At 41.8% G+C, this 15484-nt stretch overlaps 1 protein-coding gene across 1 annotated transcript; it reads right to left on the bottom strand.

Moving 5' to 3' along the window:
• Positions 1–4095: 4095 nt before the first annotated feature.
• slc16a5b (solute carrier family 16 member 5b) lies at positions 4096–14953 on the bottom strand (the record flags this gene model as incomplete). The annotated part of the gene is made up of 4 exons (XM_080044632.1): positions 4096–4259; positions 9870–10721; positions 10885–11025; positions 14557–14953. The coding sequence occupies 4 exons, from the start codon at positions 14951–14953 to the stop codon at positions 4096–4098; spliced, it is 1554 nt and encodes a 517-aa protein (XP_079900758.1).
• Between the last annotated feature and the right edge of the window lie 531 nt (positions 14954–15484).

The raw sequence follows: 15484 nt of genomic DNA on the forward strand, positions 1-15484 counted from the left end.
CCACAGAGGAGGAGTCTGGAGAGAGGGAGCAAGGAGCAGGAGGAGGTTGATTACTTTGTCCGTCCTGAGCCTACCATGTTAGAGGCATTTTTTGAGCACCACCCACAACAGAATTAGCCTGGTCCTACCAGACCATCGTACCTCATTTAATTTGTACAGAAGGTCTGGAACTGCTCTATTTGGCAAACGTTCACTCACTTAGAGGCGGGTGTCTGTTGAAGTTTAAAACTATTGGATCTGCCCAGTGCCACTCTGGATCAGCCACCAATCGCATAACGTTTGGTCGCAGCATTCAACTGAAACTGGAGCGCGACTTCGACGTCATCGTTCTCAGCCACTCGCCCTGTTTGCTGATTGGACGGCCGAACATTTTCCTGAGCTCAAACACGTGAATTCACCGCAGCCCCAGACTGACTACTGAAGGGAAAATGAAATTTGGGGGGAAGTAGGTAGGCGGGCGGAGCCAGGCTACAACAGAATACTATAGCTACTATAAAACTTTGTAAATATTATTGTATTATATGTCTGTACACTTGTTCAAAATAAACCAACATTTTAATTTAATTCAATGGAACAGTCATCTTTAAGGGACTGTGATAAATGTGTTCTGGTGGGTGGTCGATCAATCGTGGTGGGCCGGTCTGGGTCCAAAATGCCAGGGCCAATTTTTGGTCCCAGTCCAGCCCTGCCCCCATCCATAAAGGAACTTTAAAAAGTTGAATTTGCACTTGTTGTGCATACACATGTTTATGGTCTATTATTTGTATTTAGTGTGTCTGCATAGCATTGCACCAAAACAGTAGACGTTTTCTTTAATTGTGTTTTGTACTGTCCGTAAAATTTTACCTGCACACAGCAAACAAAATTGCAAAACTGTAAGGTCAGTGTCTGTTGTATTTTTGTATTCAAATAAACAGTTGTTTATTTCTATAGTGCGCATTGACATCTTTGAGCAAAATACCCCCAACATTTTCGCCTCCTGTGACCCTGGCCAGTGACCACCTTGACTAAGAAATTTTCTGGGGAAACACCGGTAAAAGTAATGATTTGGTCATTCCTCAAATAAATGTATTGTGGAGTTGTCTGGCTCAGAGAGCCATGTGTATTGTAAGACCGCCTTTCAGGGGGCCCATCAGGACTTTTTGTATAGGGGCCCAGAATTTGGTGCTACGTCCCTGCCCCGGATACTAGAGATTTTGTCACACATCCCACGTTGTTCAATGGGGTCATATTAGTCTATAACAGTTGAGATAATCTTCGCTATATGAAGTGCATATAAATCGTATCCAGCACCTCAAGGGTAGTCTACGCATATTGAATGAGATATTCCCTCATTTGCAGTGGCGTGCACAGGTAGACCTGAAGTGGTGCTGAAGCACCTGCCCTTTTCCCCTGGCCCATCTGAAAGTTCTTTTTTTTTTTTTTTACAGTTTATGTGGCCCATGCCGACATTATCATTTATATATGCTCAACGATTAAAAACGTTTGACAATAATGCCCCAATAAATATGCCCCCCCTCCTCCGCACACACTTCCTTTGTCAACGTGAACGTGCAGAGTGGACACAAACGGAGGCGCGTTGCCGCCGCTGCTGCACACACACACCTACTCCCCGGCCTGCCCTGCTCCACCAGCGAGGTAACACATACATGAATGGAGTCAAGACTGTATTGTTTGCCCCCTAAGCCTCAGTTGCCAAGCTATAACTTGCATTTATTTGTCTCTGTTATAAAGTAGCCTCTATCATGCAGTGCCACACAGCTGGGCATAAATTAGCCGACTGTCCTGCTTAACAAGCTAGCCCAAAAAAAAAATAGATATGACGTGATGAACACAACTAATGTCGGCGGAGTTTGTCATTGGTACAGCTTGTGAATATATCAGTATGCTGAATATTTAGTGTAGTTTAGGTTTACTTTAGGCTATATAATTAACACATGCAGTAATTTATTTGCTAAATCAATGACAAACAGGCAATTCCCAATTGCCTGCAGAAAAAAGTAGCCTTGTGCCTGGTTGTAATGTAACCAAGCAGTCTTATTTTATATGGTTGGTCTCTTTTTATTTACAAATTGCAATATAATGCCTAGAAAGGAGAGGTTAAAATGAAAAAAGAAAGGGAGCAAGCATCCACCAGCAGCGAGGAGGAAGATGAAGATGAAAGGTCAGTCAAGACCAGAGTCATGTTAGCTGTTCAGGGCCTTTTAAAGCTCAGATTTTAATGTTGAACTGTTCCTCAAATGTTATTGAAATATCTTAAAAGCTGTCCACACATTTTATTTTAACTATGCAAAGTGGGTTGGTGGTACTAAATCAATCATGAAGCTATATAAGCTAATTATATTACTTTGTCCCAACCATAAATTATTTCTATGTTACAAGACTTGCAGTAATCTTTTACCTTAATAGGATATTATTAGTACGGAGATCAAAGGCTTCAAAGAGAGAATTCGGGATAAGGGATTATTTAAAAAAATCCGAAGCTGACTGTTTTTCATTTTTTCTTTCTGCTTTTTGGTAATTCTGTGTCTCCAAATTATTCCAGAAAATAGTACTAAATAGCCCACATTGACACAGGTGATTTAGCCTTAGCTTTCTTCTCAAAGTGCACCAGATTGATGAATTTTACTTTAAAAGGTTCAAATTTTTCTTCCGGGGGACCATTCCCCCGGAACCCCCTAGAAGGTCCAGGATCCCAAACACAGTCTCCCAAATTCCTTTGAGAAACACTCTATGTGTGGCCGGGTATTAAAAGTCATTAGGCCAGGGGGGAATTTTGTACAAGTACCCTTAAAATAATTTGGTCATTCATCGATAGAATATATTGTGTCCTTTTTTTTGCACTGAGCACCTGCCCCCCAAAATGTCTGTGCACGCCACTGCTCATTTGCATATTTTATTAAATTTTTTAGACAAAGTGTAAAACAAAAAGTATTTCTCTTAATATGAAGATTAATCTGGTAAAAAAGTATGAGGATATCTATAAAGGAAAAAAAAAGTCCCGTTCACCACATAGTGTGATACTAGTGTAACCAGTTGTGGTCATTTCCAGGACTTTCGTCCCGGATAGAGATTTTGTCACACATCCCACGTTGTTCACTGGGGTCATATTAGTCTATAACAGTTGAGATATTCCCCGGTAAATGAAGCGCATACAAAACTTTCCCAGCACCTAGACTATTTGCTTTCACTCACCCTTATTGGCTAAGAGGTAAGATAAGCATTGCTCTATGGCCCTTTCATACACCTAAAGACAGTTCAAAGGAGGGCCTACACTCCAATCATTAAAAATACATAATGTGTTGATTAAAAAAGGAACAGACAGGAGGAGCTGCTAGCCAACATGAGCCATCAAGAGGAAAACATCTGGTACTAAACTTGCTTTATAGAACAATATTGCTAAAAATATTTAAGTAAAACATCTTTATATGTGAGGACATACCCCCCAAAAATGCAATGATTTTTTTAAATACTGTAGAAACTGAAATGTTATATTTTTTCATGCTGCTTGTATATTAGTTTTCAGTATTAATATAATTAAAAAAAAAAATTATTTTAGCACAGAAATAAAATATTTCAAGTGTATAACAGTGAATATACTGAAGGGCCTGAATACCGTACACTTCATAACAAAACAAGCAACGTTTATTATACACCAAACTTGCTCATGTGGAATAGCACTAAGTGTGTAAACTGTCACAGTGAAAAGGCACATTTATCCAAATTTAATATAGTTACTCTACTTCAAAATTATGAATACAAATTCTACCAAATATATATTGTCTAAAATACCTTCATGACCAAGTGTTTCACCTCACAATACGGCGCTTTTCAACTGTTTCTGTCGTTTTAAGAATTATTAAATGCCATACTGTTACTGGCAGCAGTTTGACAAAGAAGGAGCATGGGGAGGAAATACGAATGTGACTCAAATCTAATTCATATTCAACATTTCAGACACAAGGGTTCATCAAGGCAGTGTTCTAAACAGTTTATCTTCTTGTATTATGAGTGTGTGTTCTCATACCACACACGGGGAACATTTTCTGATGTCCATCCTTTTGAGTCGACACACTGGCAGCCAGGGTCCAGGGTTTAACAGGCATCTGATGGCATCTTCATGCTGTTTCTTTTCTTCTTGCCTCGCTTACTTTCCAGGAAGTAGAAGGACCCCATGAGAAAGAGGCTGGCTGACGATACACACACAGCACACGCGTAGAAGACATAGGAATACTGGCCTGTGTGGTCCACTAGCATACCTGAGAAATGCAAAAGCAGCGTCAAGGGTTGGGTGGATGTGAAGCTGCCCAAAGAAACATCATGCATCTGCAGTGTTGGTGAAATTACAGTTTGCAGTTAGTTCACTATAGTAAGTTAGTATGTGTGAAGAGTAACTGGAGTAAGCCAACTAAATAGAAAAAAATATTATTCAATAGCTAGAGTATAAAAAAAATAACATTACGTGGAAACACGTCATATAGTCATATGTTTAAATATGCCTGAAGTTTACCTTCAGTTGATCACAATATCTGTAAATAATTCTTAAAACTGTATTCCACATTATTTAAAAAAAGCCTGGGCATAGTTAAAGATCTCCTATTATACTACTTTTCTGGTCTCAATTTCTCATTAATGACTCCTATAAAGCAACCTGACACGAATCACAGCACAAACAACTATGTAGATTTTCGGGAAACTCTTCCTCTCATCTGGGCGCTTTCAGCATTCTCGGTCAACACTCGGCTTCGTCCTTCTCCGCCCCCTCGCCCCCCTCCTGCCAACCCCACTCCGTTGTGATTGGTTACCTTCCGGAAGACTTTCAGCAGCACACGGGCAGATTTGAGCAGGCAGGTGGGGGCATGGCAGGAGCGTGCCTGAGCACGTTGCAGCATTACCATACATGGAAAATTCAGATTGATCTACGCAGATAAATCCTGGAAATTTGAACAAGTGAACCGGCGTTCCTAGTGTTTAGCGCTCTGCACAGCCACCCCAGACGGTCAGCAGGGAATACGTCTAAATGCATATACGTCATTATTTGGCACTTTAGTATGGTTAAACATGACTATAAATCATTATAACAACGTTTATAGGTCATAAATGTTGAAAAAGCATAGGTGCTCTTTAAGTTACACATTGTTTCTGCTTCAGCTGTTTAATATTACTAGACTAGACTAGATCTGAGGTCAATCAGTAGACCCTGTCTGACAATGTATAACTGTGAGTATTTCACAAGTTGTAGGGATTAGTATATGCAATAAACAATTTCTTGTCTTTTGTTTCCCAAGTTAAAGGACAATTTTCACAGTATTTTGTGCAAATACTGTATTCAGTTTGAGTGGCATAGGTGTTTGAGCAGGGTATCCATTAGACCTAGAGTTAGTCGTTTGATCCCCAGCTCTAGATGTTGAAGCATAATGCTAAACCACAAATTACACCAAACAACAAAAGAGGTGAGAGACTAAAGTGTATGGGGTGGTGGGCATTACATTGTCACTGACAGTACAAGCTTGATTTGTAGCTGAGAATTTAACATGATTTTCTCTTTGCTAACCATTTCTGTGCATATTCAGTCAAGAAACACTCCAAAGATATAATACCTGAATTAACAATATAAAACTATCTTCGAATGCAGGGTCTGCTTTATGGCAACTATACACCCTGAGTATTCTAGTGCCCACCACGGCAGTAAATCTGATGTTCTAATCATCAGGCAATATGCAGTCAGAGCAGCTGCAGCGGGGGTTGCATGTGGGTTGCCATGGTAGTGGAAACACTAGCTGGCACCTTACGTGCTTGAAGCATGGACATATAAAGAAATGGACACCGTATTGAAACATGGCGCCCATTCATTCCTATGAAAGCTGCTCATAGGCGCAGAGAAGCAACAAGGAAGTATAATCCGGAAATTCCATACGGCCCAAAGCATGACGTAGCATGGACGTAGCTGCATTATGGACCTATCAAGAAAGAGGGCGGCAAGCGTAGCGGACTGGAGGCGGGAGTAGAATCATTCTCGTTCTGTAGCATCTAGCCTGGCGAAAACAAACTGAAAGCCGTTAAAAGCCGTTGGGCTAATAAAACGCTTGAGGTGGCGTTTTGAAATGAGAAAACTTCAGTTTTAATAGTATATGGTCTAAAGATAAGTATGAGCCTATGATTGATATCCAGAAAAATTTTGCAGAGACACAATCTTGTTCGCCGCTTGTACTGTGTGGACAGGGAAATCTGCCTACGGGCCGTATGAAAATAAGCTCCACCCCTCACCATGCAATACTAATGGGTTGGCCACATGTCCATGCTGGTTGCTCGGAGAAGGCAGCATCCTGGGGCCCTGGCTTGAAGTCCCGCTCCATTTTTGAGGAGAAAAACGCTGACTCACTAAGCTACAGTGAGGCAGAACCCACCACTGACTGTCATTGTGGCCCTTTATGGTAAATGGTAAATGGACTGCGTTTTATACAGCACTCTTTTCTCGAAGCCTTAAACTCGAAGCACTTTACAATTTAGGCCACTCATTCCACCATTCACTCACATGAATACAACAATGGCATCAAGCTACCAAACTGGCCAACCATCAGGAGCAATTTGGGATTCAGTGTCTACCCAGGGACAACTGCCAACCCTGCAACCACTAAATGACTGATCTACATCCTGAACCAACGCTGCCCTTTAGAGAGGACAGCACATGGTGAGCTGCCCAGCTCCTGTTCTAATAAACAAGGCATGGGATATTCTGGACATGACAAATGAAAAGGCTTAGCAAACAGTAGACCCTGAAAACAAATAAACCCTTTATTATATATATATATTAGCTCTCTTTGTTTAAACTGTTCCAGTATTTTTGTGGTGACTACGTGACCTCAATAGTAATACATTAGTAACAACAGAATGACACTTCACTGAGCTTCATCATTTTTTGGGTTGTTGATGTTACCTTTTGTGATTGCAAAATGCCTATTTTGATTTGAACCTTTAAACAGACTTAGTTTTTATCTTAAATAATGCTGAGTCCACAGGCAAGCTAGCAGCTATGTGAGGCTGTACTTGTGTCTTGGCACCAGTGGCGGATTCAGAACGTAATTTATGGGTGAGCCTAGGGAATATCTGGATGGGCCTTGTTTTTTTCAAAGATTAAACAAACACACATATAAAATCATGAAGTGGAGAGAACGTGCAGATCGGTAGTAGGCCTATATGTTGTGCCTTTTACTCATGTCAGAATATCACATAATAAAAACACAAATCCAACACTGCATAGCTCACGTTATAGCCTACTAGTGACTACAACCCGAACATGAATATGAATCAAACGAATCGAATGAATTAATATAAAAAAAAAAAATCAGAAACAGCAATTATGCCACGGCGGGCCAGCATACAAAAACCCTGTCTAACTGGAGCTTCTACACAAGGCGGAGTCTTATATAGCACTACCTATATAAAATGATGAAGTGGAGAGAACTTGCAAATATGTAGTATTTTAATATGCCTTATACTCATGTCATATCACATAGGCCTACCAGCCTGTCGGACTCGGATCAGATGTAGGATAATAACAAAATAAAAACACAAATCCAACACTGCATAGCTCACGTTATATAGTGACTACAACCTGAACATGAATATAAATGGATCGAACGAATCGAATGACTTAATATTCAGAAAAAACTTTCAGAAACAGCAATAGGCTAATGCCACGGCGGGCCAGCATACAAAAACCCAGTCTTACCGGAGCTTCTACACAAGGCGGAGTCTCGCTCGAGTTGAAAAAGTTGATTGTGTCATCATAATCCAAACTGTCGATTAGTTGTTAATGATATTCCTTTTGCGGACAAGTCTGCGGTCGCAACAAAGCCCACTGCCCGCTCTTTGATGACACATCCGTGAAGGAATCGCACACACACTGCAACCAGCTCACGTTTGGCTAAGTCTTTGTACTCATCTGCAAGAATGGCTAACTATTGTCCATGCAGTTCGGTCTTTATCTTGCGTAGCAGGATTGATGCTGTGGTGGCTCATTAATGTGGCATTGCGGGGCAACTCGATCAGTCTTTTTTCCACTTCTGGAGCATACTGTGACACAAACTTGAAGAGCTCTAGGAAATGACCTCTATTAAGTGCCTCCTCAGTTTCCCTGTGGCCTCTCAGTGGTATTTCTAGCTTGGCACATAACATGGCAATATCAAGAACAACTTTAACATGCTCCCGGATTCGTTCCACAAATGACGGGGCGTCGCCGTGCAGCTGATTCAAAACTGTCCCGCGGCTTTTCGGTGCATGGCTGTCACTGTATGCTTTTAGTTTAGTTTGTGCAAAAGCATGCGACCTGTCTGAGACGTTTCCAGTTCCTGTAGGCCTAACCATCTCTGATAAAAGTAAACTCTGCGTGCATATCCGTAAAATGCCTACACGCCCTGCAAAAGACTGCGTCCCGCTCTTAACTGTATTCCATCCATTTGAATTGCTCATACCACCCGATGTTAGATGAGCGTGATTTCCAACTAATGACAGTAGCTGGAAATGTTTTCAGCTTTGGTGGAGTGGCGGGTTCCTCCAGGGCAGAGAGATCCGATGGAGTCCCGCCGACGGTTGTCTCTCTGGATGTCTCAGTGGCGGCTTTGGCTGTAGGCTATTATAACATTAGCATGACTAGTTGTAGCCATTTCCTCTGCATTCTCCGGGAAATCCTGCTGCTGCGGAGTCTCCATAGGTAGCCTACCTGGTCCAACGGTATTAAATCATCATTTTGTAGACGTCGTTTTTTTTTTAAAGTGACTCAAAGAGAGCTGTTTAGCCATTGCTAATTGAGGCTGCTATCTGATAGTGCACGAAACCGCCATCCGCTGTCTGCGTCGACTATGTTGTTGCGTAAAGACATACGTCACTGGACAGAAGTAGCATATTAAGTACGAGTAATATTTTAATTTTTTGGTAGCTACTGTGAATATTTTAAATGATAAATGTATTCAAGGATAAAAACATATATTGTATGAGAAAAGACAATTAAACATTAAAAATATATATATATTTTTTTTTAAATTTCCATGAATCTGATTGGATGGGCCCACTGTCAATCTGGGTGGGCCTGTACCAACCAGGCCCACCCGTAGATCCGCCCCTGCTTGGCACACGGGCCAATTGTTCCACAATGTGTCCAGGCTTTAGTTTATAACTATACACTTGCAATTAATTATTGAAAGCCTCTGGAATACTTGTGTTTAGAGCTAATTACGATATGTCAACAACTAACATGTTAAACTAAGATGGTATGCAATCTAACATTAGCATCTACAACTACAAACGACAAAGCCACAATGTGTGGTGTCCTGTAGAGTCTCTTTACGGTCATTTTGCATCTCTTTGTAGGGCTTGTGCCCTGTAGGCCCATTCAGTAATCCTTCCATTGGTCAACACACTGTCTATTATCTAGCCCAAAAGAAGGCTCTAAAATTTTTAAAGATGGTAGTGCAAAATGAAAAGTCAGATGAACAAATGTATTACAATTCACCCAGGGGGAAGCTTAATGTGTAAACCGAATTGCATGGCAATCCATCCAGTTGTTCTCATCTTCACTAAAAACTAAAGATGAGCGGGGACATTTTTGAAAGAGAGGACATTTTGCCCGGTCTATTTCAAAATGGCTATTTGAGGGTTAAGAGGTGGTTTTAAAGTTCATGTTGGAAATGTGTTTATGTTAGGGTTAGGATTGGGCATTCAGTTGTATTGTTGTCAAGGTTAGTTTAAGGGGCTCGGGAATGCATTATGTCAATGAGGGTCCTCACAGTGATAGAAATACAAACGTGTGTGTGTGTGTGTGTGTGTGTGTGTGTGTGTGTGTGTGTGTGTATTTGTGTGTGTGTGTATACCAGCTAGGGGTGGCCCAATTAGCAGTGTTCCACTTTGCAGCAGGCAGAGAAGTCCGAGGGCTGATGGGAAGCGGCTCATTTCCACTGTGTCCATGAGCACGGTGTAGAGCAGCGAGCCGCCCACGCTCATGGACAGGCCAAAGATCACCACGTACACCAGCAGAGCTTCAAAGGAGGCCAACGCTCCACAGATGCAGTTACTCAGCCCGTTCACGAGCAAAGCACCGGCAAACATGTACACGAAACGGCTTCCCCCTCTGAAGCGTGGCAGACCCAAGACAAACGCAGCAGCAGGCCGCACTGTGATGTTCACCAGGCCCAGGACAGACATCAGGAAAGCAGCACGGTATATCACAATGTTATGGTGGGTAGCATAAGGCACCAGATAGACCAGAGGCACCACGTACCCCAGTGTCATCCAGGTCACACCCACAGCAAAGGTACGGTAGCGAGCATTATTCACTAGCAGGTCAAAGGCTATATGTCTGTGTAGGGATAATAAAAAGCCACGATAAGTCGTCTTTACACTGTCTTCCCGCTCTTGTGTCTCCTGCTGCAGTGACTGGTTGTTTGGTGTATCCGAAACCTGAGAGCGTCTGGGTTTGCTTGGTGCGGATGCAATGGGCCTCATCACTGCCCCACATACACAGCAGTTCAGCAGCACCCCGCCCAGAATCAGGAAGCTACCACGCCACCCGAACCAACTAAGCAGGGCATTGGAAACTAGGGGTAATGTGCTCAGGCCTACAGCTGTGCCGGTGGACGACAAGGCATTAGCAAAGGCACGCCGCCGCACAAAGTAGTGCCCCAGTATTGTCACCGACGGCTGGAAGGAGAGGCAGAATCCCAGTCCTGAGGAGGAGAGGACAGAGAGTCTGATGAGCCTTCATACTGATGGAAGAGTGGTGTGTGTGTGTGTGTGTGTGTGTGTGTGTGTGTGTGTGTGTGTGTGTGTGTGTGTGTGTGTGTGTGTGTGTGTGTGTGAGAGAGAGAGTGAGTGAGTGCAGCTTCTGACCTGTGATGCCGCTGGTGATGTAAATATCATTGATGGTCCTGGCCAGTGCAGAGGCCGCCATGCCCAGTCCGCTTAAAAGTCCACCCACCATCACTGTTACCCGGCAACCAAAACACTCCACTAACATGCTGCATAGAGGACCTGGGGAGAATTGGGGGAGAACGTTTAGAATACAATTAAAGGTCACATATTATGCTAAATGCACTTTTCAAATGTGTTCCAACATATCCATGGGTGTGCCTAGAGACTGCCAAAATATTTAAAAAAATAACAATCTCTCCTTTTCTCACTCTCCCCCTTTCTGAAACCCCCACCCCTCTCCCCCAATATACTTCGTTCAGAATTCTCGTGGTTTATGACGTCATAAACTGCACAGCCACATCCCCATATTTTCTTTATATGTCCATGCTTTCCCCCCCACATTAGTAACCAGAAACTTCCACCGTGCAGTAGTCTATGATAACCCCACCCCCCCATTTCTTATTGGTCCACGGCCCCGAGATCCTCTGGAAAATGTTCCGAGCGACAGCCATGTTGTTTTCCCCGCTAAGCGACAAGATGCCCATAGTACAGCCTGAATGTTATATACACCAACACAGAATGCTTTTGCTCATACTCCACTAATGTATCTTAACCACAGCAGTCTATGCCTTGTTTTTAATAACAGAACGGATAGGAAGCTACTTGTGGGTTTTTTCAAACAGTGAAACTGAAAGAAATGTTTTTATTGGTATTTTTGCCTGACTGGTGTATAGCTATTAGCTTTGGGACAAGCATTCAGCTTTTGCTCATAAAAACATAATTCTATTACCAGTCTGGAAATACCTCGTTTTTAACAGGACAAAGGATTGGAACTTAATAGTGTAGAAGTCAACTTTGAAGATATTTTTTTCACTGATTTTAGTGGTATTTTTAGCCGGTAGCTCCCGAGCTAGCTTCGCAGTAGCCACCATCTTTTTGAAACGGCAAGTCAGTGCATCTGTATGAACATAGTCTTTCATGTAGACAAGAATAGGTCATGTCAAACTGTTCAAAGTGCGTTACTAGCACTAGACTTGGTTCTTCTCATGGGTAGGCTAACTGCGCTAACAGGCCCAGCAAATACGTCATCATTGTTTACAAACAGACAGAGGGCGAGGTGTATCTGGCTTCGCTTCCGGACAGGGGGCGGGGGCAGCTCAAAGATTGTATATTTACGAGGGGAGCTGCAGCTCTTTTTAAAAATTAGGCCATTGTGAGATTAGCTGAACATCAGCATAGTACAATAAATTATCTGAAAGTTTTTTTCAGCAAACAATTAAAGAAAAACGTATTAGGGACCACTAAGACCATATAATATGGTGTATAATAGAACCGAAAAGTGTATAATATGGGAGCTTTAAAAGGGTCACTCTAGTTTATAAGAGTTAATGAAACATCAGTAAAATTCCAAGTGCACTATTTTACAGAAAAAGACCATCTTAAGTCATAATAGACCCATGACAAATACATCAAATATACATATATACATGTGCTAAAGTTTTTTTTTTAAACAACCATTTCCGATATTATAAAACCTTTATATTTATAAATGATAAATCGAGAAATATTTAATAAGGTGATATTACAGTTCGTGCTAATCTTTTCAAATGCAAATTGACAGGTTCTCGCTGACAGAAATAGTACCACACTGTGTGCACAATTATTAGGCAAGTGAGGATTTTGGCCATATCATAATTTGTATGCATATTTCCCAACTTCAAGCTGTATAAACCTAAGTGCTGATTGGATTTAAGCATACCAGGTGATGTGTATTTGTGTAATGAGTGAGGGTGTGGCCTAAGGAGATCAACACTCTATATCAAGGTGTGCATAATTATTAGGCAGTTTCTCTTTCTCAGGCAAAATGGGCCAAAAAAGAGATTTAACGGACTCTGAAAAGTCAAAAATTGTAAAAAGTCTTTCAGAGGGATGCAGCACTCTTGAAATTGCTAAGATATTGGGGCGTCACCACAGAACCATCAAACGTTTTGTTGCAAATAACCAACAAGGTTGCAAGAAACGTATTGAGAAAAAAAGACGCAAATTAACTGCGAAAGATTTGAGAAGAGTCAAACGTGAAGCTACCAGGAACCCATTATCCTCCAGTTCTGCCATATTCCAGAACTGCAACCTACCCGGAGTGCTCAGAAGTACAAGGTGTTCAGTGCTTAGAGACACGGCCAAGGTAAGGAAGGCTGAAACCCGACCACCACTGAACAAAACACACAAGTTGAAACGTCAAGACTGGGCCAAGAAATATCTGAAGACAGATTTTTCAAAGGTTTTATGGACTGATGAGATGAGAGTGACTCTTGATGGACCAGATGGATGGGCCCGTGGCTGGATTAGTAACGGACACAGAGCTCCACTTCGACTCAGACGCCAGCAAGGTGGAGGTGGGATACTGGTATGGGCTGGTATTATTAAAGATGAGCTAGTTGGACCTTTTCGGGTTGAAGATGGCCTCAAAATCAACTCCCAAACCTACTGCCACTTTCTAGAAGATACTTTCTTCAAGCAGTGGTACAGGAAAAAGTCTTTATCTTTCAAGAAGACCATGATTTTTATGCAGGACAATGCTCCATCACATGCATCAAAGTACTCAATTGCATGACTAGCCAGTAAAGGCCTTAAGGATGAAAAAATAATGACATGGCCCCCTTCCTCACCTGACTTAAACCCTATTGAGAACCTGTGGGCCCTGCTTAAACGGGAAATTTACAGTGAAGGAAATCAGTACACCTCTCGGAACAGTGTCTGGGAGGCTGTGGTTGCTGCTGCACAAAAAGTTGATTGTCAACAGATCAAGAAACGGACAGACTCCATGAATGGAAGGCTTGTGACAGTTATTGAAAAGAAGGGTGGCTATATTGGTCACTGATTTTTTTTTGTTGACATGTCGGACATTTTTATTTGTAAATTTTGAGTAGTTTTATTATTCTCACTTCAACAGATGAAAATAAACAAGTGAGATGGGAAAATGTTAGTTTTTTTATTTAGTTGCATAATAATTCTGCATACTAATAGTTGCCTAATAATTGTGCACATATATATATTCTCGTAAGAAAGACACAACGTCACTTTTACTTTCGTAAACATTCAGGTTTAGGTTCATTAACATTTTGGATTGACCGAGAGCACTGTAGTTGTTCAATAATAAAATTAATCCTCAAAAATACAACTTGCCTAATAATTGTGCACACAGTGTAATATAACAATGACCTATATAGCACAATAAATCCCAAAAGTCCATTATTTTTGAACGGTTAAATAAGTCTCTTTTTTTGATAAATCGTTTGGATTTAGCTAAACAACAACCTAAATTCCCTTAATAACATCATATAACAACAATGTATCAGATGATTGATATTTTCTGCAGGTGTTGCAGTTGGGTGATGCCCTGTCAGCAGAGTAGGGACACAGGCACATGAAAGACAAAGCACAAGAACAAAGGATCACATTTTACCATGAACATAACATATAAGCAAAACCCTCCTCTAACTATGACGTGTTTTCCTCAGAGGGGACTGGTATCTCACCGCTCACGCAGACACACACACACACACACACACACACACACACACACACACACACACATACACATACATATACACACACACAGTCCAGCTAGTATGGGAGGTTTAGGCCTACCTCCAGCATGCAGCATGGCGGTCATGATAGCAGGCACCCAGGAAGTCTCTGTGTTGCTGGCATTGAACTCTGTTTGAAGGTCCCTGTAGAAGATACCGATGCATGATGGGAAGGCCAGCGTAAGAGAAAGAACCAACATGCTGGCTACCAGCACCACCCAGCCCCAGCCTCCATCCAGTCCAGCCAGATGCTGCATAGCATCAGACTCCTGCTCCTCTTTCTCTTGGTGTTCCTCCTGTGAATCGCCATGTTGCACTCCTGACTCTGGAGGCCACTTCTCCACTCCCTTGACCGACTGAGCAGTATTTTGGCTTTCTCCGCAGGGTAAAGCATTGTCTCTGTGGCAGTGCCTGTTTCTATTGGCTGGTCTCTGCTCTTGGGCAACCACCTGAGTCATTCTGCCCACTGCTGCTGTTAGCACTGCTTCCTCTGTTGGAGATAAGACAGGGGCAGAGCTGTATAAACAGGATTAATAAAAAAGAATAAAACCTTTAGTGCTAAAATTTGTCATATACACATAATGTTGGTTATATACAAGCCATCGCCAAACAACAAGTTAACACAATGTTGATTAAGCTCCACACAATTCTCTCTGTATTTCTCAGTACGGCAGCATTTTCATAGTGGTGTACCCCCTCCGACACTGGGAAAATCACAAGACTCACACAAGAAATGTTTCAGTTGTTCATTCTACAGAAGTAGGCTACGTATAAAATTCATGCACAATCACCAAAGGCTTACCTCATGTAGATTTTGACAGTCCTAAGACCTCTCTACTAATGCTTAGTTGAATATCGACTGATAGTTTGTTGAGTCAACTATTTTCTCTGTTTTGCTCTGTTAATAGTGTGTAGACACTAAACTGTTTTCACTTTAATTTGACAGTCCTAAGACCTGTCTACTTATGCTTAGTTGAATATTGACTGAT

Source organism: Ammodytes marinus, assembly GCF_949987685.1.
Source record: "Ammodytes marinus genome assembly, chromosome: 16".
Lineage (NCBI taxonomy): Eukaryota > Metazoa > Chordata > Actinopteri > Uranoscopiformes > Ammodytidae > Ammodytes > Ammodytes marinus.